Genomic DNA, 25,285 nt, shown 5'->3' on the forward strand with positions numbered 1-25,285 from the left:
ATTATTATTATATTGGATAATGAATAAGAATTAGAATTATATAAATATTTTTAAAATTAATATAATTAAAATGACTAAAAATATTTAAAATTAATGTGCGTTATTAATATCATAAAATTTGATATTTTATGATTAGATTTAAATATTCTTATCATGATTACCACGATCGGTGTAATTATCATGTCATTATTATTATTATTATTATTAAAAGTATTTTCAATTGATAATTGATAAGTAGTTTAATAATGCATTAAATATTGATTTGATATAATTATAATAAAGATAAGTTTCTAAATTAATATAATTATGTATTATTCATTAAATATTAATTATAATATAATTATAATAATGATATTTTTTATAAAATAATTTAGAATAGAGAATAGAAAAGTTCATTTTGGAGGGAAAACGGAATCACGAGGGATCGACACCTCACCTTCATTAGTTGGGGGAAAACCCAATTTTAATATATTAAGTAGAAAAGGAACCAAGTCGGGGGAGGTCAAATTAAGAAACGGAGACGAGCATAGGACCGGAGACAGATAAGAGCCGGTGTAAAACGGTTTGATCTGGTCGGTTTATTGAAAACTTTGAACCAGCATATTCTTGAAAAAGAATCGGTTCAAAATTAATCGTTTTTGAAAAAAAAAATTAAAAAAACCCTAATCTTCAAAGAAGCCCCCTGCAACCTACTGCTCACACTCCCAGCACTAAAACACACAGAGGCAGAGCTCAAAGCCTCGATCTTCTCTGTCGCCGCCTCTCGCCGGCCCCCGTCTCGTCGCTGCGCCGTTCGCCTCTTCCTCTGCGTCACTGCGCCGCACGCGTCTTCCTCTGTGCCGTACGCTTCTTCCTCTGCGTCACCGAGCCGCTCGCGTCTTCCTCTGTGCCCCTGCACCGCACGCGTCTTCTTCCGCGTCTTCCTCCGCGTCACCGCCGCTCGCGTCTTCCTCTGCATCATCGCGCCCCTCGCATCTTCCGCTGTGCTTTGCCGTGGCTCGGTTTTCTATCGCCCTCTTCTCTGCGTGCGGCCAAGGTGAGTCTTTCTTATTTTTTATAGTTATTCAATCATTAATTATTAATGATTTGGCCATTTAGTTGATTGTTGCTGCTTATCGTGTTTTAATGTAGCTGCAATGGTTATTTTTTTGCTGATTCTGACCCTTTTTGCCTCGTGCTTCCACTGGCTTTGGTTCTGTGAATAGGAATACTGTGACATTTTATTGGAACATTGAGGCTTTGGTTCTGCTTCTGAACTTCTGCAGAGGTGAGCTTTTGTTTATTTATTTTTTTCAATGTAGTGTAGTCTGTAGAATAGATGAATTGATATTAATTGGAATTTTATAAAATGACACTTGATCACAAATTTGAAAGCAATTGGAATTTGTATATAAATTGTTGCTGTTTTCATGTAAGTTTAAAATAGAAATTTGATACTAATTGGAATTTGTATAGAATACTTGATACTTGATAATTGATTGTTGTTGTTTTAATACTTTTGATTATTGCTGTTTTAATGTAAGTTTAATATTTGATTGTTACTCTTATTTTATTGTTTTAATCATTTAATGTAGGTTTAATGCTAATTGAAATTTTTCTATTAGTTATTTTTAGAAATTGATAATTGATTGTTGTTACTGTATTAGTGAAGATATGTATTTTCTATCAATGTAGGTTTAATAATTGTTAATTGATTATTTTATATTTTTATTTAAGTAGAACCGGTTCAACTTGTGACCTACCGGTTGAACTATTGACCTAGTGATCCTATAATTTGACAACTATGCTAATAAGTGTATAGTATCATACAAATAATTGAAAGGAAGTATTTTTCCTTTAGGTTACACAAATTTGGGCTAATACACATTAAGACCAAGACACAACCTCTCTTCCTCAGCACCTCCCTTCCCTTTGCATTCCTTCACTGCTCGCCGTCCGCCACTCCTTGCCACTGTTTGCCGCTGCTCTGATCCGTCATTCTGCTTTGCCCTCTGCAGCTGCCTGCCACTGCCATGCGCCTTGCCTACCCGTCTCTGCCACCGCTCTACTCCTTTGCATCATGACACTCTGTTTTGTGTCTCCCTCTCTCACTAGTCACTACAACCCTATAATGTATTATAACAGATAATTAAGAATTTTGGAATTAGGATAAATTTATTATTAATATAGAATTTTCAATGCTGATGTTGTTTGTTAGGTTGAATTGTTGAAACTTAAAACTACTTGATATAATCTATAGATATATTTGATAACCGTGGAGGATTTGAGTTGTAAGTTTATTGTTGGTTAACTTGTTAAGTTACAAAATAGAAAACTGCTTATGTTTGAACTTATATACGCCTTGTGGATTTGAATCTGATTATTTAAGTATGTGCACTGTAGCAAATGGTAAACTTACGAGTTAACTCGGCGAGTCAAGTCTACAAGGGCTCTACGAGTATCCTTTGACTCACGAATTTGACAACCATGGCTACTGGTTCTGATAACATTAGCATATCAAGAACTAGTGAATTTCGTGATTTGCTTCATTTCTTGGCAAGCCATTATTGAATGGCATCTCTCTGTTGATGTTGGGTAATGAGATTGATAAGGCCATCATGTATAACTTCGCTGTTGATTATTATGCTCTCTCTCTCTCTCTCACACACACAGATGCTTTGTTATGTAATATTCTCAAGTTGAAATCGTTAATTTTTCAGTACAAGGAATGTAATTTTTGAGTTAAAGCTATTAGGGTATTTTAGGAAATTGTTACAGTATTCCATGGTATAATTGCATTTATCCCACATAGTAATGTTGATTCCTAGGAATGCCAGGAATGTTTGCACTAACCAAAATTTGTAGGCGTGTGGTTTGTGAAAAGTTTTCACATTATTGGTAATCCTACATTGTAAAATCATTGCGATTTAAGGTTATTAGTGCAAAATTTCTAGGAATGTGAAAACATTTTTCTAACCACACGTCCATATTAATGTTGATTTCCGGGAATTCCAGGAATAATGTACCTACCTGGAATTTGATTTGTGGGTGTAGTATTCCCAGGAATTTTATTTCTAGGAAACACAAACCAATCTATGGACCCAACACATGGTTTGGGTATGGGAAAAAGAAAGGGGGGGAGGGGGTTCTGCAATTTGTAAGTGAGGCCTGGGCAGGTTCTGATCCCCATGGGCCTTGCAATTAAATACTCCTCTGGCATTTTTTCTTGAAAAAAATGCTTTGCTTCTTTACAATTTGCAAAGGCTCTTCGTTTGTATTTACACTAAGAAGCTTGCATGGCACTTGTAGGTTTGAAAATGACCATTTCCTATGCTCACATGCTTCAGTTTTCCACTAGTTTCCTCAATGGCAAGCTATCATTTACCAGTGACAATAAAGGGAGAAGGACACACGTCTTACCTTTTGCTTCGTTGGAGAGACCAGACAAAAATATTGTCGTTGACCCCAAGGTACACCTTGAAATTTTTATAGGATTTCATGATGTGTGTATTCAGGTTTTATGATGCAATGTTATAGCGGGAATTGAAGCTATTGATAAACATAAGAGACCAATTTTATTTATTTGCCAAATTAAAAGTGCACTCACTATTCAGCTAGATTTAGATGGTTCTCAAGGTGGAATTCATATGTTGTCTTTGAAATAAACAGCATGGGTTTATGTATATGATGCATTTATGTTTTCTATTTTCAATATACGAGTTTAAGACCACCTGGTAGTATATGTAACCCAACGATAATGGTCATGGTCATTGTGCAAACTAATTTTAGATTCTAAAACATATTACTACGCCACTTTGTTGATGATATATTACTTTTGTTCAGTGTTTAGGATTTCCTATTATTTCATTATCCAATGGTCTTGTGATTTGACATTGCTCCTACTTTTTTTTTTTCACCAATTACATTGTGGCGAAGTATGTGATGTAAGCCTTGGCTCTGCTTTTGAGATTTGTTACATAAACATCTATTATAGTAGTTTTGGTTAAATCCTTACTGGAGGTAGCTAGATGCTTGAGAATCAAATGGTGAATTTTAGTGCTTTATAATTGGGCCGTAAATGATCCAAATCAGAAAACACTAGAAGTTCTTTATTATCTTAATTGCATGATTATTTTTGGCAAGCTATTATCATTGTTTTCTTTAAATCTCCAATACTGCTAAACTAGTGTAATTGTCTATTATACTTTACATTAAATTGTGTAGATCACCTCTTGTAAGTTAGTTTATATTTAGATTTGTCGGTCTACGTTGGGGGGAAATTTAATTACACAGGAACAAGTCTCTAGGGTCTCTATTCTTTCACAGTTAAATGGTGATTGTATATTTGGGTTAATGCTAAGGAATTTTATTCATTGCATTGCACGTGTAATTTCTTGGTGTCTTTTTTTCCCCATCTTATTTCACATTAAAGTGTTAAAGTTTTGTCAGGTAGACTCTCTGCTGGACAGTGTAAAATGGGATGATAAAGGTTTGGCTGTGGCAATAGCTCAGAATGTTGACACTGGAGCCATATTAATGCAAGGTTTTGCAAATAGAGAAGCAGTGTTTACAACCCTATCTTCCCGGAAGGCTACGTTCTTCAGTCGGTCACGGTCAACATTGTGGACCAAAGGAGAGACTTCTAATAATTTTATAAATATTCACGATGTTTTTCTTGACTGTGATCGTGATTCTGTATGTGTTTTTCCTTTTACCCTTGAATTATTATCACTATTTGATTCACAGGCATGTTAATTATTATTATCTTTTTTTTTCCCTATGGAAAATGCTTCTTAGATAATATACCTCGGGAAACCTGATGGACCTACCTGCCACACGGGGGCAGAAACATGCTATTATACATCAGTCTTTGACTCACTAAAACAGCAAGAGGTTAGCTTTAGGCGATTACAACCTAGGGCATGTTGTGTTCAGATATTGTATTTCTGGAGGGAAATTTCAAGTGATATTCAAATTTATTTTGGTTATGTTACAGATTGAAGGAAATAGGTTGGCATTAACCTCTTTGTATTCATTAGAGTCGACAATCTCCCAACGCAAAGCAGAGTTAGCAGAAGAAGAGAATGGAAAGCCCTCATGGACTAAGCGATTATTGCTCAATGATAAGTTGTTATGCTCAAAAATCAGGTTAGATATATCTCATCATGTTGTTATCTTGAGTTTGAATTTAAGTTTGTTCATCCTGAAGAAAGCGAAAAATATGCATTTCCTGTGATTTCCATTGCAAAGTGTTATATAGCTGATAGAATTGCCTCCACATGAAAGTTTTCTATTTAAAGAAACATTACCTATACGTTTAATTATAGTTCCATTGGCTTGGAGAAAATACATGCACCTTTGCGACTTATATCTTTGTATCTGCAGAGAAGAGGCAAATGAGTTGTGTCAAACACTAGAGAATAACGAGGACAAGTCACGTACTGCTTCAGAGATGGCTGATGTACTCTATCATGCCATGGTACTGTTGGCAGTGAAAGATGTCAAAGTAGAAGATGTTCTGCAGGTTCTTCGGCAGAGATTTTTCCAATCTGGTATCGAGGAAAAGAAAAGTCGAGTATCCAAGAAATCAGAGCAAGATTGAACTTAATGCTAAGTACATATCTCAAGCACTGTATTCGGATTTTTTGACATATCAGGATGTACTATAGGTGTTCTTATCATTGTGACTGATGAGGTATGCATATGAAAGTTGAGAATGTCAAGAGCACCATCTTGATGTTACTTTTCAACTTCGCTACTAGATATCAGTTGTACATTTTTTAGAGGTTTTCTTAAGTTAATTCAAGTATTGCATTCATGCTTATATGTAGCAAGATGTAATTCTGGATTGAAGACTTATCTGCATAACTTTTTGGTCTTCGTAGTTATTTTGTTTCAGTTGGATTGTTATATCTTTTTGTCATCTTTTGGTTATTCTACTATTTTCCTTTTGGCGCATTGTTCACAATTATCATTGGGATTTAAATTAAAAACTAAAAATATAATTACAAGGCAAATAACACATTATATAAGCATTATTTAAGGAGATCAAGCATGTTATTTATATAAACATTATAAGCATTTACCATTTAGTATAGCATATGTTATTTATATAACACTTGAGGAACTCAGTATAAATGACACAATTCAGGATGTTTTCTAAGTGAATTTGTGTAAAATTTGCTATATAAAATATTTATTTATTCAAATCAAGTAGTAGTATAACATCATTTCCTTCAAGAAGAACAAGTAACATTGCCGTTGAGTTCAACAACGTCAATTATAATTCAAATTGACTTGTAATTATTTTCATAATAATAACATGCTGGAATTATTTTTCCCCATATACGTTAGGGTGAGATTACATCATATCGAAACAAGTTAAGATGCGTATCAGGTTGATGGTGGTACCCGGTGAGATGGCGGTACCCGGTGAGATGGTGGTACCTTGTGAGATGGTGGTACCTTGTGAGATGGCGGTGTCACCCCATGAGTAGGCGAAGGAATCTCGATATCGGTGCATGATCCCATGCACAGGTTATTCTTGTTTTCACATTTCATTGCACAATTCAAGAAGTGCTGCATGTCCTTAATGTAGCAATCAATCATGCAGGAAACAATGTCGTCTCCACATAAACCAAGGCACTGCCCAGTTTTGATTTTGTTGATGGCATTATCAGCCATTCCCAATGAAATTAGCACAAGCACTGCAAGAATTTGGATTGCTTGCTTCCCCTTCAGACCCATCTTGCTCTTTGAGTTTTTCTGTTTAGTTCCTCCACTGAATACTCCTTGAGATGTTTGTGAATGAATTATGTTGAAGCTTTGCTATGTTTATATACTAGTGTTGTAGTGAACGTGGTGGTTGTCTTCACGGTTCAAAGAGGTGTCACACACTTTGCATGGTGGTGGTGGTTTGTTATTTGAAAAAGAAACTTTTGATTGTACGGCACATATGAAAAGCGATGCATATAGATCATTCTTATGCTTCAGGCTTCGGTGAATTCTTAAATTCCTAGTTACTATGCAGAGAGCAACGGGAATTCAAACAAAGAAGAACCAAATCCTATTATTATTATGGACATAAATTGCAATGTTTTCTATGACACAATTTGATTATGATATTTTATGATATTACTTGGGTTTTAATTTTCTATTGAATTATGAAAATTAATGGTCTGTCAAGCATACTTTTTTAGCAATTTTTATTTTGTAAAATTACTTAGAAAAATTTATTTGTTTATTTATTTTTGTAGTTAAAAGGAAAGCCAAAAATGATAAAAATTAAAAGTGATTAACGTTTTTTTAGTCAATATATAGTGAATAAACTTTTTCTCTTTATGTTGCACGCAATAGTTAACGTTTTTTCCCTTCTTCCTTCTTGTTTCTGTTCTCTCTTTTTTTTTTTAACATATTTTTGCTCTTTTTTAATGATGATGATGATGATGCAAGTGCATTCAGAGTGCACCTGATAAAATGTAGATCACAATGCACTCACTTGTATGTTTTTGAATGGGCAATCTTTTTGTATTCATGCAGCAGATAAATCTCTAAGTAGAACTCAAATCTGCAACAAATTAGTTTTTGATCTGTAATCGGATTAGGGGATTTGTGGGAAACCAAACTTTGAACAGTTGAAAGGAATGTTTTGATGTGATCTTGAGCTTTTTTTATTGATTTGGATTCACAAGCTTGATTTGATGATTGATCTGGGTTCAATGTTATAGATGCCAAAGTTTGCACCTTAATATGTTTGATCCTAAAGATGTAAGACATCATATTACCAAGACAAATTTCATTTGTTCTGTTATTTTTTCTATGCTTTCCTTCGTATTATGCTTAATGTACTATTCTGTTTTCCTCACCAGCTTGCATTAATATATGACGGAATTTCATGTGTCTTGTTATGCAGCTTATATAGCAGACAAGACCAAACGTTGCAAATAAACAACTAATAATTAATAATCATAATAATAATACTCTTGACTTAATAATCAATTAACATATATAGGAGTGATTACTCCCTTTTATATCATAAATGGTAGTTATTGCTTTAAAAAATTTTCTCATGTTAACTACCAGTAGTTGGTGATAATGACAACTTGAATGTTAGAGATATAGGATTTTTGAATGATAGTTCTTTTTATTTTTTATGTTAGTATTGCTAACTTTAGGATGTGACAAGTTTATGAGTTTTGGATGTGAGGTCCTGTTGTGTACTTGTGTTTGATGTAAATTTCTTACAATTTCATATGCTTGTAGTCTCATAGGCTGCGTATATTTACATAGGGATGTCAATTTGGCAGGGCGGGGGTGAGGGATGTCTCCCTCCTCCCCATCTCCACTCTCAGATTTGTTCTCTATTCCCGTCCTCATTTCCTATCGTGGGAGAATATTGCTCCCCATCTTTATTCTCCGCGAAGACCCATTCTCCATTTAGGTAATAGTTCTAACTAATTATTAATTTCCATATGACTAGAGTTGCAAGTATCTATCTTATATAAAAAATGCAAGATTTTATACAAAAAGTCTAAATGACAACGATGGTGACTTCTTTCAAAATGACGCAATGGGGGGACGCAACGACGAGCCAAAGGACAAAGCAGTGGACGAGGTGGAAAACACGACAACAGAGAGGAGAATAGATACGATGGCAGAGTTACGAAATAAAACGCCGCAAATAGTAATTACGACGCGGTAAGGATAATGGCACGGTGATGTGTGACGATGCGGTGAGAAGGGTGGCGAGGGGTGGCTGCAGAGAGGTTGGATGGAACATGGACAGAGGGATCTCTGAATTGAAGAATGGTTATGCAAATAAAGATGATGAGTTTTAGGTTTCTATATATATGTGTGTGAGAGAAATGACTAAAAAACATATATGGGAAATAAACTATTAAGGATAATTCAGAAAATTCATAAATTTCGGAGAATAGCGGGGACGGGAGATCCCCGCTCGTGTCCCGTGCCTGCTTCAGGGGAATTTTGTCCCCCATCCCCATCCCCACAGGAAAAATTTCCTACAATCGGATCTCCATTTGGGACAGTCCCCACAGGGATCCTCGCATCTCGGAGAATTTTGCCATCTCTATATTTACAGTCACGATATAGAAATACAAAATCGTGTTTGACAGATGAGACATGAATAAAAACATTGTATTTAAAAATATTAAATTAGTGTATTTTGTGTTCATTTTAACCGAAAGGACATAGAGATATTAACAAGAGATTTTTTTTGAACAAAAGAGTTCAACACTAACAAGAGATACAACTTATTTTTTATTATTCTTATTAATTTTTCATAATTATATTTTTTATTATATTTTTCTTCCCAAATTTTTGATAAAAAAATTGAAAATAAATTGAACTTTCACAATTTGTTTTATTTATCATCAAATAAAATACAACACTAATGTTTATATCTCTATCATTTATGTCTTTTTTTCAATATCTTATCTTATTTTATTCTGTTCTCAGAACCAAACACATTTATATAGTATATATGCGTGTGAATTTTTTTTTAATTTTTATTTGGTTAATTTTTTTATTTTTCATTAAAGCTGACTCCAATAGTTGATATGTGTAGTTGTGATTAAAAAAAAAATCTTGAATAGATGTGCTCTCTATGCTAATATGGATGCTACTTGTACAATAAAAATCAGCTTTTGGTCAACTTTTAATATTATTTAATTATTTTTTTAATTAAAATATATTCCTATTTTTTAGATGTAGATTGGTAATAAAATTAATTTAAATTTTAAATTCTAAAATTTCTCTAACTTCTTACCCACTTCAAAGTTAACTAGCGGTTCCTTTTTTTAATACTAACATTCATCACGCCATTTTTAGTCAATCCAGTTAGCCTAAAACTCGTAGTCCACTTCCTGAAACTCTTCTCCCCCTCAAGCTTCTCCTGCGTAAGAGGAAGCAGCCTTGTGAAGTTCGACACTTATAATGTATTGATTTTTTACAAATTAAACCATAAAATTTACTAATTTTTAAAAAATTGGTGAAATTTTCAAAATCAATTAAACTCACTTCAATTATTTTTTTATTTAAAATATTCAAAATTTATGTTAAAAACACATCTAAAATTAAATAAATAATAAACACATTTAAATTTATATATTAACACATCTAAATTATTGTCATTATAATTTTAAATTACGTGTTGAACACAGAAAAAATTAAACTCAAATACACATATAAAATTATAATAATGCACTCTAAATATTTTATCAACACATTCAAAACTCATGTAAAAAAATTTATATATGTACATAAGAACATAATAAACAATATAAACACATCTAAAATTATAAGAATGCACTCTAAATATTTTATCAATATATCCAAAATTCATGTAAAAAAATTTATATATATACAGAATAATAAGAAAAGCAATGGTGTTAGAGAATGTGCAAAGAAAAACTCTATGAATAAAAACCCATCCAAACCTTAGTTACGTTTTCGGCGCGGACGAACGGCGCTAATGCGGACAAAGGGCGAGGAAGATGAAGAAGGCGGTGATGATGATAAGCGTCGAGGAAGAGGAAGCTGGTGTTGTTGATGAACGCTGAGGAGGAGGAAGGCGGCGTCGAGGACGAGCATTGAGGAGGACGGTGACGCAAACGAACGGTGAAGGACGCTGAGGAAGAACGTCCGCTTCTGGATCTGTGATGTGCTGTGATTGCTCTGCTTCTTTTAAAATTGAAAATTTGAATTTTAAGTGATTTGATTTTTAGATGTGCATTTAAATTGTAATCGTAATATATTAATAATAATAATAATAATTAAATATATTAAATTTAAAACAGAAATTTAAAATTTAAATTTAAATTTTAAACTTCAGTTTTATTTAGTTTGTATTTTAAATGTGTATTTAATTTTAAAAAGACACTAAATCTATTTATAATTTTTAGATATGTTTGTTTTATTTTTTTTAATTATTGTAATAAAAGGCTGACTATTGTACAACTTTTAAAGGATACCTAGTTGAATTGTTTATTAATGTGAAGGGAAAATTAGTGTCGAGGACCAGTAAGAGACTTTAATTAATAAAAAATTAATTATATTAAAATTATTAAAAAGAATAAAGTAGATATTATATTAAAAAAAGCAATAAACAAAATTTAAAATGATAAAATTATCTTATATTTATCACATTTAGGTGGTTATCTTTTTTTTTGTCACTATTACAGCTTTTTTGATGAATTTTTCTCCGTCTGAGTTTTTCATAAATCTACTTTTTTAAGTGCACTATTTAATCTTTGCCAAAATTACTAATTTTTTTATGTTATGGAATTTAATAAATTTTGTATTTTATTATTTGTTTGAATTGAATAGAGGTACCTAATAAATTTATTTATTTGTCTATGATAAATAGAGAAAAATATCACTAAAGATGTATACATGTTCTATTTTAATTTTATTTTGCTATTATAAAAAATAAATAATTTACTTTATTGAGTATATTATCTGTTTGTTTTAGTTACAAATTAAAACAAACACTTGACTCAATGCCAAAGAAAAATTTAGTTAATGTTCCAAAAGCTCCCTTCCTTAACCCTTCACTACTACATACTTGACTTTTACTAACATTTAAAAAATGTTACTAAATCATATTAAAATGTTACCTATGTATATTAGTAATATTTTAACAAATGTTAAATATACTCTATGTTACTAAAGAGTTTTACTAACATTTTTTTAAAGATTTAATAACATTTACTAAAAATGTTACAAAAGATATTCTATAGTAATATTTTGAGAAATGTTACAATAGACATTTCTTAGTAACACTTAGAGAAATGTTACAATAGATATTTTTTTGTAACACTTACAAAAATGTTAATATAGATATTTTCTGTAACACTTAGCAAAATATTACAATAGATATTTTTTATAATACTTAAAAAATGTTACAATAGATATTTTATGTAACACTTAAAAAATGTCACAATAAGTCTTTCTAATAATACTTTAAAAAATGTCGCAATAGATATTTTACAGCAATACTCTAATAAATGTTACAAAAAATTTTCTTTGCTAACAACAAAAAATATTACAATAGATCTTTAGTAACATTTAAATGCACAAAATATTGAATTAATTTTTTTTCTTCAATTACATATTCTACACCCACTTTACAAATTAAATCCAAGATATTTAAACATTAAAATTGGTCCAATAAGTCAATTTTTCTATTTTTTCAATATGCTTACATGATTAAATACAAAATATACTACACATAACACACTCTAAGACCTAGCTACCTAAGAAATTTCAGAATGAGTTACCAACAAAAACAAACAAATGCCAGCACCAAGCATCTCCCTTACAGGTGCAAATCCAAGCATGTGCATTGCAGCAGCAGGACAATGAGACAATTTAATCCCTGTTCTTAGCAATACTCATCTCCACAACAACATAGCCTCTTAAGCCTTTATTTACATCTGTGAGGCTGAGAACAACTCTCAAAGCTCGTGCATCACACTGTAAATAGAAAAGGAAATACTAAGAAGGAATTTATGTGAAAGCACTCAAAACATTATCCACAGAAATATAGTGAAAAGTTATCCTTTCCTAAGAAAATAGAACAAAGATATATACCAAATTACGTGACCACTTGGGTTAACCAAATCTAGAATCAATTAATTGAGGAAAGGAAGACAGAGCAGAAATTTGGAGTCAACACAAGAAACTAATAATATTAATTGGAAGAATGTGTGTGTGGAAATTAAATTAAATTAAAAATTAAAGAAAGACAATTTTGGGAAATGTAATGAGAGAAAAAGGTAAAAAGAGTTTGGCACTCCCACGTGGTTAGAAAATTCATAATTAATCTCTCAAACTCTTCTTCTAAAGCCTTTCCTTTTCACCTTCCAACAAGGAAGGAACAACACTTAAATAAGCAACGCATATATACAATTAAATAAGCTAACAAACACAATGTCTCAAATTAAGCAAAGTAACTAAAGGGTGGAACTGATGCTTTGAAATTAAACTTAAATAAGAATGTGAAAGCAAGGGAAGCAAATCATAGATGAAGAAATTGATTTGCAAGCTTATCTTTTGGCTCTGCAAAATACTTGATGTGGTAAAAATTGATTGTTTTAAGGCAGAAATTAAGAATAAAATAAGATCAAATATGAGCATATAGCATGATCAGAAAGGAAGAAAATAAGATTACCTGGGAATCCAGAGGATCGGCCTCGCGAGAAATGATATGTTGTAAGCTAACAATCACATTAGAAGCTGCCAATATGGGGTCTATAGAATGCTGAGGAATGGCTGCATGACCTCTCTTGCCACTTATTATTGCCAATATGGGGTCTATAGAAAATACCAGAAGAACAAGAACTAAATCACAGCAAAAATAAGAACTAAAATCAAGAACAAAGACCTATAATAACAGCAAAAGAGCAAGAACAAGAACTAAAAAAATTAAAAAAATCACAGCAAGACCAAGAACTGAACAACAAGTAATCAACCAAGGCAGCCATTATAAACCAACAACATAAATTAAGTGAAAGAAAATTATTCTCCAAACACCAACTAACCAAGGCAGCCAAAATTGAACAATTAACAGCAAACACAGCCATGATTGAACAATTAAATAAGAAAAACAAGAACAAGAAATCAAACCAGTAAATCATAGAAAACACAGCACGACTAAAAACTAAACAACAAGAAAAATAACTTAAATCTAAACTAAACTGAAAAATCTCATATGCTTTACATTAACATAGAATGGCTATATTGAGATTCATTCAAGCCAGCAATCAATCTGCATGTGAGACCATAAGAGTTGGTGGATTTCCTTGTTGGTAGGTATTAATAATGAGAATAAGTTACCTTCCAAAAGGGGGTTTGATAAAAAGTAGACATTTTATTTCAAAAATAAAAAAGGGCAAGGAAATGAAAACTTTTAATTTGAACTGAATACTGACTAATGACTAAACTCTCACTAAGGTAACTCTTAAACAGAAGGGTTTCAAATTTTTCATAAGTCATTGATATAAATTGTAAACCTGATATGAAAAACAAAGGTGTTAAATAATAGAAAATATAAATGCAGCAAAGTGTAAGGTATAAGCAATATCCAATTACAAACTCCACACTCAAAAGTATCACTACATGGCATTGATATCATCGCTAACAAAACTAATTACAAGCCATAATATTGTGTATTTGCATACCATGAAATTTAATTTCGGCATGTTTAACTTATATTTATAATATATATGTTAACCTCTTAAATTTATTTAATGAAATGTATATATAGAAAGTAAGTAATTATAAGATATGATTTAAGCATAAAGTAAAAGTGATTAGACATTTTAAGTTTTCGTAGTTATTTTGTTCCACTTGGTTTAAGCTATGTATCCTTTGGAGATTGACAAGGGTCATTTAAACATTATATTTATATAACAATATAATTAATTCAATTCACTACATATTTGGCTCAATGGTCTCCCGAATAAGCTGCGCCATTTTGACCTTTCTTCTATTTTGGTTCCTTTCGATTGGTTAATTATATTAATGCATTTAAATATAATAAATTTTTTCTGTAGTGGGAGAGAATATAATATTGTTCATGAATATTAGGTCAGAGATATTTGAATGATCCTAGCCAGTAATTAAAATATACATTAGATTCTGAAATCTGAATGAACCACTTTAAATACAAAATAAAATAAAATATGGAACAAAAAAAAGCATGCACCGTGGAATTAAGTGGAAGATACTAGTTTGGATTGACTTTGTTATATATATGATTTACCAATGAAGTAGTATGTGTGATCATGTGTACTCAAGTAAAAGATATAGAGTTCAGAAATTCATGTTGAAAGATGTGTATGTCAAACAAAACTGCCATCATGAAAATTTTCTGCTCTGCTGTGAGACAAAACAGAACAGAAGCAACACAAGAAACATGATCAAAATGTGATGATATATAGCAATCTTGCCTCTCTATTAGTTAGCCAGCGTTTGAAGAGCTCCTCGCTGTCGATGCAAAAGCTTTGAGAAACACTCTTGAATCCCTTTAAGCAATTAAAGAAAAAAAGCAAGTGAATAAAGACTATAAGCAATCACTATAAGCAATTAAACTTCACTTAATTTCTATAGACTAATCAAATAACTAATGCCTAATTATTCAATTATCATGAATGAATGTTCTTCTGCATTCTCCTAGTATCCTATTTTTAAGAAATTGCTTTACAATTCAACTCTGAATCTAATATTTTTATGCAGAGAAGAAAAAAAGAAGGAATGACAAGAGATATTAGTGATCAAAGCACACCTCAATATCTTAGTTCAAGCAGTTCTAGCCCTGCTTTAACATCTTCAATCATAGGATAATTCAAATGCCAAAACACATATAATACTAACACTTCATAAAATACATAAAAGCAATCGAAAAGACAAAATATGCTAACACTTCATAATATCCTCATAAGTCTCAATGAAAACAATACATGTATGCTATGATTCAGACATTAAATCAAACATGTATTGGGCAACTACATCTAACCAACCTATGCTGCACCAAATCGAAATGTATAGAGCAAAACATAGCAATATTGGATATAAACCAGTATTATCAAAGGCAATGAAAAACTAACTGCAATATGAACTGACAATCAATGTACAGAGAAATAGCTTATCCCTCATTCCCAAAGATGCACTTATCAGTTATCAAAAACATTCTTCTGATGTTTCTTGCTTTATCAATAAGTAGCACAAAATAACAAAGAACATTGAAAGCTTCTCATAAACAAAAATGTAGTGCTAGCATCAGGTGAAAAATAGATAGATAATACAAAGTGAGACTTACAGCAGCATCAAAACTCTGAACAGCTGTGAGAGGAAAATATCGACCCCCCTTCAATTGTTTCTAAAACGCCGCACAAAAGTTTAGTAAGTATAAATTGCCAAGTATAAACATAATTTGAATTGAAGGAGCAATTAAACTCATTTATACCTAAATTCAAAACCTAAATTCAAATAAACAACTTAATTGGTGAGAAATTACATATGCATGATTCAAATCTGGATAAAAATCAGTAAGAGAAGAAAGAATCCGAAAAAAGATTTTTCTTCTCATCCATTAGACTCACCTCAAAACAGAGAATAACAAATCCAACCCTAGAATTTGTTGAAACAAGAGAAAGATTCAAAGAGCGGAGGAGCACATGTGAGGTTGAGAGCGAGAGTGCGAAGGAGAACGAGATTCGGAGTGAGATTGAGAGCTATGACTGGTTCCCGATCTTTCTTCTGTTTCGTTAGGCTAGGTCTCCGTCCAAAGTGTTATAGGAATAGGTAACATTTTTTAAGATTTTAAAAAAAATTATATATATTTACTAACATTTCTAATAAAATGTTACTTTATAATATAATTTTATAATAATTACTAACACTTTAACAAATGTTAAGCAATAAATGTTACCAAATCTTCAAAATGTAGTAGTGCTTATATCCCATGTTATGTTAGGAAAATTTCAAATTTTCAATCTTATGTTCTATATTTTACATTTTTTTTTGTTTTGATAATCTCTTATTCAAGTTGAAAAATAGTGCTTTACTCATGAAATTTGCATAATTTTATATTTTATCTGATATATATAGTGAATTGTAATTTTATAATTTTGTTTTCAAAATTTAAGAAATAAAGAATCTTTTAACATAAAAAAATCTCCAAATTACTTTATGCTGTCTAATAAATATTTTCGTGCTCTAGATAATCACGGCTGTTTCAATAACAAATCAGGTTTATTTTATGCTTAAAAGATAATTTTTATTTGCTTACTATTGAATGATTAATTATAGTATATACTTTTATTGTTGGTCTAATTATTTTATTTTGAGTTTAATGGAATCCTATTCTGCTCTTCATCAAACGACTCTTCATTCTTATCTATTAATTATTTTATTTTTATCCTATCTTTATCTCTGAAACCTAGCTGTTATGCTAATAAGTTAGGAAATTTTTGAACAATATTAGAAATAATAAATATTTTAAACCAAAATTTAAGCTCAGCCATTTATAAAACACGCTAACTATGAACAAAATATGCTAACAATACAACTAGCTCAAAAATTTAAAGCAAAGCTTTTAGTCTTAAATGTGAATGAGTTAGTGACCATAATTTAAAGTTAATTGCTTAAATCTAAAATGCTAGTAAATTTTGACAGTAGATAGTGTTTTCTTTCATTTTAATGAAACTCTAAATTTTAATTACTACATGTATTTTATTAATAATATTATATTTAATTTTCTTTTCAAATTATGTAAATCTGTATGTATTGTCATGATATGTTAATGCCAATGTCAATGCCATACCTTCTGTAGTGAACTCCAAAATTTTTTAAGTAGCCGAGTCTGAGTAAGGTAATACCAAGCTAAAAAAATGATATTGAACATGAAAAATTTGAACTAGAACTTGCTCAACTTCAGCATCAACTTCACTCGAGTGAACCTGGGACACTAACATCATCAATTTGTATAGAAATATAAGAAATAGTAGTATTAGTATAGAATCTACTTGTATAGAAGCATAAGGAATAGTAGTATATAAGCATTAGAGTTATCTAACTTTAGCTAATGTACAATTATTTATTGAATTAGTTAGAAACAAGAGAGTAATTTGAAGAATGTATTATTGAGTAAGTTGAAAGGTACATACATAGGAGTATATATAAGTACTAGAAGAGTCAAAGTAATAAAAGCATACAATCCTACAATTAATATACAGATATTCTATATAAATATAAATGATACTAATTTGATCTAAATTGATTCTAATTTATTCTCTAACATCCCCCCTCAAACTTAAGTGGGAGCTAAGGATACCATCTTGAGTTTGTATACTAGAGTCCGGAAACGAGTAGGATGATGAGCCTTCGTGAAGATATCAGCAGTCTGATCCAGAGTTCCAACAGTGACGAGGTGAACAGCATCAATAAGGAGACGTTGCCGGACAAAGTGACAATCAATCTCAATGTGTTTGGTGCTCTCATGAAATACATCATTATGCGCAATCTGAAGAGCACTGCGATTGTCATAAAAGGCATCGGTTGGGGATGACTGAGGAGCATCCAAATCTGCAAGAAGCCAACGAATCGAGACAACCTCAACAGTGGTGTCAGCAAGAGCACGATATTCAGCTTCTGTACTTGATCGAGTAGTGAACGTTTGCTTCTTAGCTCGCCAAGAAATGAGAGCGTCGCCAAGAAACAAACAATAACCAGTAGTAGAATTATCCAACTAACTATCGATAACATATGGATAGGTGATATCTGGTCGGGCGACAGTCAAGTAGACGAGACCTCCAACTAACTATCGATAAAGAGTAGGATTTTCCAAAACAGTGCCATCCATAAGGGTAAATTAAACATTAGGCTCAAGAAGAGTAGATTCAATGCGACTATCTGTAATCCCGACACAACCAAGAAGATCTAAAGCAAACTTAGCTTAGAGAGATAGATGCCATCATCTGTGGATATGATCTCGAGACAAAAAAAATAACTGAGAGAACTAAGATATTTCATCTCAAAAGTACGGTGAATGGAGTCTTTGAGATCAAAGATACCATCAACATCATTTCCAATAATGATCATATCATCAACAAACAAAAGCAGAAGAACAACTCCACGTTCACTTTTACGAATAAAGAGAGCATTCTCATGAGGGCTGCAAGTGAAACTGAGATTGCATATAGTGGTGCTGAACTTGTCAAACCATTCATGAGGAGCTTGCTTAAGACCATAAAATGCCTTGCGAAGGAGATAAACTTTTCTAGAAGGACAAGGATAACCCGAAGGTGGTTTTATATAAACCTTCTTTTTCAAATTTTCATTAAGAAATGCATTCTTCACGTCCATCTGACTGAGAGACCTTTTTTGACTGCAGCAATGGCAAGAAGAGCTCAAACAGATGTGAGACGAGTAACAGGAGCAAAAGTCTCTTCATAGTCAATACCATACTCTTGTGTACAACCTTGAGCAACCAATCGTGCCTTATAATGGTCAATAAAGCCATCAGAACAAGTCTTGATCTTGTATACCCATCGACTTCCCATAACTTCCTGATTAGAAGGAGGATCAACCAATTTCCAAGTGTGTACTTTTTTCAAGTGCTTGTATTTCTTCCTATATTACTTGTTGCCAATTCGGATTTGTAGAGGCTTCTTTGAATGACTTAGGTTCATGTTGATGAAGAATGGTAGAAAAATAATGATAATCAAGAATATGAGGAGGTAGATTTCTTATCCTAGAGGAATGAGTGGAAGGAGGAGGCATGACGGTAGGGGCAAAATCGTCGTCTAGTCTGGAATCATCGAGAGATGGAGAAGGCGGAAGAGCAAGAGGCTGTAGAGGGTGACTCGAGATATAACCTGTAAAGTCATCACTAGAAAAAAGATCAACATTGGGGTTAGTGAAAAAAAGGTGACTGAATAGGGGGAATGAACTCAAAGGAGGAGAACCGAGAAAACAAGTGATGCTCCCAGAAGAAAACATGATGAGATATATGAATACGTCTAGAGAGAGGATTCTAACAATAATAACCCTTGTATTTAGTGCCATAACCAAGGAAACAACACATGCGAGCCCGAGTTTCAAGTTTACTATGTTCATGAGACTAAAGAAGAACAAAACAGACACAACCGAAAACTCAAAGAGAACTGTAATCTAGAGAGGTATCATAAAGACACTCAAAGGGAGTAATATTACCAAAAGTAGAAGAAAGAAATCTATTGATAACCTGAACAGCAGTAAGAACAGCTTCACCTTAAGTACGCTTAAGACACGAAGAAGAAAGAAGCATTTCAAGAATAGAGTTAAGAATGTGATGGTGTTTGTGTTCAGCTCGTCCATTTTGTTGAGACGTACCAGGGCAAGAAAACTCAGACAAAGTACCCTATTTTGCAAGAAAAGTTAAAAGTTTGGAATCATAGTATTCCATAGCATTATCGCGTTGAAAAATCTTAATGACCTTGGAAAATTGAGTTTTAATTATGGTGGCAAAGTTAATATAAATCTGAAGTAACTCATGGCAATTAGTCATCAAATAAATCCAAGTAAAGCGTGAATAATCATCAATGAAAATGACAAAGTATCGAGTTTCTCCCATAGAAGCGGTGGGAGTGGAGCCCCAAACATTAGAGTGGATAAGATCAAAAGGAGAGCAAGCAAGAGAGGAATTACTGTGAAAGATAAAATAGGTTATTTGGTAGTTTGACAAAAAATACAATCAAAAGACTCTTATTAACCTGACCCAAAATACCCTGAGACATAAGAGGATGCAATTTTCTCAAGGAGCTGTGGGAAAGACGTTGATGCCATAAGTGAAGGGTAGATGGAGAAGAAGCAGCACAGAGATTTGGCACATGAGGAATATGAAGATTCTCGAGTTCAAACAACCTTCTGACCTTACATCCAGTCCCGATGATTTGTCCCATTCGACGATCCTGTACACGACAACCAGAAATGAAAAAATTGACATCAAAACTGAGATCAATAAGTTAACCAACAGAAATAACATTAAAGTTTAATTTGGGAATATAATAAGTATTAGGAAGATTAATAGTGGACTGAAAAATAGAACCCTTGTGTGTCGCGTGCAAAAGGGAACTATTAGCAGTATTGACAGAAGTGTATTTGTAGTGGTAGACAAAGATGAGAAAAGATGACACAAAAGAGACATGTGATTAAAGCAACCGGAGTCAAAATACAATTTAGAATTACCTAGAGGAGTCGAAAAAGTAGCAGGAATATTACCAGAAAGGGAGAGAAGATGCTTAAGAAGAGACGCAACATCAGATAGAGAGACACGAGACGGGTTGAGAGGAGCAGAGGTGAAAGATTCAGTAGTACCAGCAACAGGAGAAGCAGACACATTCTCGAGGTGGTCAGGGCGTGGTGGGCGAATAGGACAGGTAGTAATCAAATGTCCAGAGAGCTTGCATTAATGGCAGAATAGTTGGGGACAATTGCAGCTAATGTGACCTTTCTGTTGGTATGTGCGACATTCAACAGAAGGACAATCCGAGAAGAGGTGCCCAAAACGATTACAGTGATGAAAAAATTTATCCTTTCTGTTTGTGGCAGCAAAAACATATGAGTTTTCCATAATAGTAGATACAAAGATTAAAGAGAGGAGAGAAAACTACAAATTCGGGGCCGAAAATAATAAAACAGACGGCAGAATCGAAAAGAGCTCACCAAAAAACTTTAGGGAGAGCCCCACTGTCTGACAAGTCAGCAGCCACGTCAATAGGAAAGGTGACATGTGGCGACGACTGAGTGGAGAAAGGAAGGCAGATTAACGCTGAGTCAGCGAGGGCGGCGCGCGGGTTGCGAAGCGGTCAGGGTCAGGTCGGGTGTGGGCGCGGGTTGTTGGAGGCGCTGCTTCTGCGACACGTGGTGCGCTCTGGACTGTTTGATTGTTGCTGAAGATCGACGGTGCTGGAGACGTCTAGAGAAGGAAAACGATAGAAGCGGACAACGAGCTTGTGGCGGCGCATCCGACTATTTCTGGCTACGGGGTTGGTCTCGTTGAACTCACGACGGCGAGATGAAAATGGTGGTAATGGCAGTGACGAACCAAAGCGTCGGAAGAGGATCGAAAATCGAGACCAAAGAACACTTTTAGGAGAGAAAAATAAAGTGGCTATGAACGATTTTTTCATGAAAAAAAAAAAGAACTTATGCTTTTGATACTAAATTAGAAATAAGAGAATAATCTGAAGAGTGTATTATTGAGTGAGTTGAAAGGTACAATACATAGGGATATATGTAGATGCTAGAATAATCAAAGTAATAAAGACATACAATCCTACAATTAATATACATATATTCTATATAAATATAAATAATACTAATTGGTCTAAATTGATTCTAATTTATTCTCTAATAGAATTTTTGACTTGTAGCAAAATTATATCAATTGAAAATTTTATAGGTGTTTCTTTTTGTGAGGTTCTTTTGTTTTGTTTTATTAATTTTAGTTCTAAATTATACAATTTTATTTCAAAATGAAAAAGATATTGAACTAGCATTTATGATAAATTAATAATTATTATGTACAAAGATTAAGAGAAGCAATTATTTTGTAAAAGATAAACAAGTTAAAAAAAAAGATGAACAAAAAAACTTACTAACGGTGAATTGAAAATCAGAAGATTCACTAACAACAAATTATTATTATAGATGAAAGTGTATAAATAAGGTAAAAAATAAAAAAATATTTACAAAAAAATATAAAAATTGTCTAAGAATATATTTGTCTTTTTAAAAAAAATTAATTTTTTTTCTAAATTTTATAAAAATAAATCTTTATAATAATTTTTGTATTAGCAATTTTTTTTAATAATTAAATTTTTCTAGTGGTCCTTCATCGTAGTTTTTCCTAATGTAAATCTCTTCATATCACGAATAAGGATTTTTGAATATTAAGCAATATGAATGCTGGATATTAATACTGTATATTTCTAGAGGGCAAATCACTTATTTAAGCCAAGGAGATGAAAAAATTACATGAATCAACTAAATTAAAAATTGGTTCATGAATCAACCAGTTTACATTTTTATATATTTCGAATTATCATAATTCTAACTTTCTTTTTATGTAATTCGAATCATACCTACATACGCACACACCCACTAATTCGAATCAACTTTGTTCGAACTACACACTAATTCGAATCAGGTTGATTCGAATTATACACACATACGTGCACATAGTAATTCGAATTAGGCAGATTTAAATTACTCAATGTAAACAAATAATTATTAAAAAATTTAAAAACATATATTTCTCGAGTAATAATTTAAAAATTAAAAAATATATATTTTATTTCATACATTAAAAAAAAGCTAACAAAATATTTAATTACGAGATTTCTTTAAAATATTAATGAGCTATCAATTCGAATTCCATACAATACTCTTTTGTCCATCTTCAATAGCTCATGAATATTTTTTAATAAAATTTTTAAATAAATTTATTTAAATTATACTACAAAAAATATTTTATTCTATGCAAAATAATTTTTAAAAATGGCTTAAAAAATGTTAGGAGTACTATAAAAATTTATAATTTTCTAATGACTTAGGTAAATACATGCATGTACTCAAATTTTAAATAAAATACTCTACATAGTCAATAATAATTTAGAAATTAAAAAAATATTTTATTCCATACAAAACAATTAAAAAATATATTTTATTCCATACAAAATAATTTAAAAAATGGCTTAAAAAATGTTATGAGTACTATAAAAATTTGTAATATTCTAATAATTTAGGTAAATACATAATAAAAATATATTTTCTTTAATTTTTAAATTATTATTGACTATGTAGAGTATTTCTTCAATGTCCTAACTCATTAGGACATTACAAATTTTTATAGTACTCCTTACATCTTTTAAGCCATTTTTTAAAATTATTTTGTATAGAATAAAATATTTTTTTGTAGTATAATTTAAATAAATTTATTAAAAAATATTCCTGAGCTATCAAGAATGAGCAGAAGAGTATTGTATAGAATTCGAATTGCTCACCCTATAATTCGAATCAGAGTGATTCGAACTTCCACATGCGTAATTCGAATTATGTAATATATCACCATATAATTTAAATAAATTTATTAAAAAGTTTATTAAAAAATATTCATGAGCTATTAAAAATGGGCAAATGAGTATTGTATAAAATTCGAATTGATAGTTCATTAATATTTTAAAGAAATCTCGTAATTAAATATTTTGTTAGCTTTTTTTAATGTACGAAATAAAATATATATTTTTTTAATTTTTAAATTATTACTTGAAAAATATATGTTTTTAAATTTTTTAATACTTTTTTTATATTGAGTAATTCAAATCTACCCAATTCAAATTACTATCTGTACGTATGTGTATGTAATTCGAATCAACCTGATTCGAATTAGTGGATGTGTGTGTCTGTGGGTAATTCGAATCAGTATGATTCGAATTACATGGAAAGGAAGTTCGAATTATGGTAATTTGAATTATATAAAAATATAAACTGGTTGATTCATGAACCAATTTTTGATTTGACGAATTATGTAATTTTTTCATCCCCTTAACTTAAATAAGTTATTTGCCCTACTTCTCGATGTTAAATATAAAAAAACTTTGGATAAATATTGAGTGTCAATGTCATCTCTCAAGAAAGAGTGTATTATAGTTGGTTTTGTTTGGGAACTAACAATTGAAAGCACAGACAATAATCCTAAATATCACCAAGCCTCTAATTAGCATTAAACAGTTAGGAAATTAAAATCTCAACCCCTTAAATGCTCAATACTTCTCTCTATTTAGTGATTATAAAAGAAAATTAATCAAAGTTCAATTAACAAACTTAAAAATTAATTATGTACTTATTATGGATAAATGCATAATTCAGACAGCCAAATCATCTATTTATATCAACGGGCCTGCTACACATACAAGCTTACAAGTTTACAAGTTGGCCCAACCCAAATACAACTCACGCGCATGAAGAGGGATTGAATGGAGCGTCACATTCACGCGCTCGCCACTCAAACGGTTACGTAGGCTACGAGTAATGGCAGACTCTTCCACTTCTTCCACTTCCCAAAGCGATTCGAAAACAAAGCAACCCTTCCATTTTCAAGCGAAAATCGAAGTTCAAAATATACAAGTCGTCGCTAACCTTCGAAACCTCCATCAACACACCATCAAACTCTCCATCAAGAATCTGAAGAGAAAACAAAGCAACAATACTCAAGGTAAGTTCATTAAGATTCTTGTATATTTTCCAGATTAGGAACTAGGTTTTACTTTTCTTCTACGTCGTTGTTCTAGGGTTTACTGTTATTCTTGCTTCTTTGTTACACTGTTCTTCTACGTTGTTGTTCTAAGTTCTCCTGTTATTCTTGTTGTTCTAGATCTTCTGGTAACTGATTTTTGGGGATATATTCTGTATATTGGAGGGTGTATACTGCTTGACCTTGTAATGTTGCTTGATATTGAAGCATGTTTGAGTGATATCTGACTGATATATATGGATGTATCTGAATCATATCTATGGGTGTATCTCACTGTTATCAATGGGTGTATCTTACTGTTATTAATGGGTGTATCTTACTGTTATCAATGGGTGTATCTTACTGTTTTTAATGGGTGTATCTGACTCATATAAATGGGTGTATTTTACTGATATCTTTGGGTGTATTTTTCGTTTCAGAGAAAATGGCAGCAAGAAACCAAACAAAAGACCTTAAGTGTGCCACACATCTCCTAAGTGATAAATT

At 31.9% G+C, this 25,285-nt stretch overlaps 1 protein-coding gene and 1 long non-coding RNA gene across 9 annotated transcripts; one reads left to right on the forward strand and one right to left on the reverse strand.

Annotated features, from left to right (window-relative positions):
- The first annotated feature begins 640 nt into the window (after positions 1-640).
- On the forward strand, positions 641-5,889 carry LOC112697078 (histidine biosynthesis bifunctional protein hisIE, chloroplastic). Of its 8 annotated transcripts, XM_072197366.1 has the most exons (9): positions 685-1,036; positions 1,206-1,267; positions 1,841-2,112; positions 2,383-2,574; positions 3,289-3,449; positions 4,429-4,674; positions 4,777-4,872; positions 4,976-5,127; positions 5,365-5,889. In XM_072197366.1, the coding sequence occupies exons 4-9, from the start codon at positions 2,568-2,570 to the stop codon at positions 5,579-5,581; spliced, it is 879 nt and encodes a 292-aa protein (XP_072053467.1). In that variant the 5' UTR covers positions 685-1,036; positions 1,206-1,267; positions 1,841-2,112; positions 2,383-2,567; the 3' UTR covers positions 5,582-5,889. The 8 variants fall into 8 exon arrangements, with proteins under 8 accessions (XP_025605861.1, XP_072053469.1, XP_025605859.1 ...); XM_072197365.1 differs by having other exon boundaries at positions 683-1,036; positions 1,841-2,574; XM_072197364.1 differs by lacking the exon at positions 1,841-2,112 and having other exon boundaries at positions 683-1,036; positions 4,420-4,674.
- A 6,166-nt stretch (positions 5,890-12,055) lies between these two features.
- Positions 12,056-16,341, reverse strand: LOC112697080 (uncharacterized). Its single transcript, XR_003151065.2, has 5 exons — positions 16,104-16,341; positions 15,821-15,880; positions 14,952-15,026; positions 13,172-13,314; positions 12,056-12,474 (listed from the first exon to the last, which is right to left on the reverse strand). It is a non-coding gene; the product is annotated as an uncharacterized lncRNA (long non-coding RNA).
- Positions 16,342-25,285: the final 8,944 nt, after the last annotated feature.

The sequence above is a fragment of the Arachis hypogaea genome, chromosome 6 (assembly GCF_003086295.3).
Source record: "Arachis hypogaea cultivar Tifrunner chromosome 6, arahy.Tifrunner.gnm2.J5K5, whole genome shotgun sequence".
Classification (NCBI taxonomy): domain Eukaryota; kingdom Viridiplantae; phylum Streptophyta; class Magnoliopsida; order Fabales; family Fabaceae; genus Arachis; species Arachis hypogaea.

What these genes read in the sequence shown, in the direction of transcription:
- LOC112697078 (XM_072197364.1), top strand. An exon ending in TTGACTGTGATCGTGATTCT is followed by an intron (nt 4,675 to 4,776) that starts GTATGTGTTTTT and finishes AATGCTTCTTAG; the next exon opens with ATAATATACCTCGGGAAACC. An exon ending in ACTCACTAAAACAGCAAGAG is followed by an intron (nt 4,873 to 4,975) that starts GTTAGCTTTAGG and finishes GTTATGTTACAG; the next exon opens with ATTGAAGGAAATAGGTTGGC.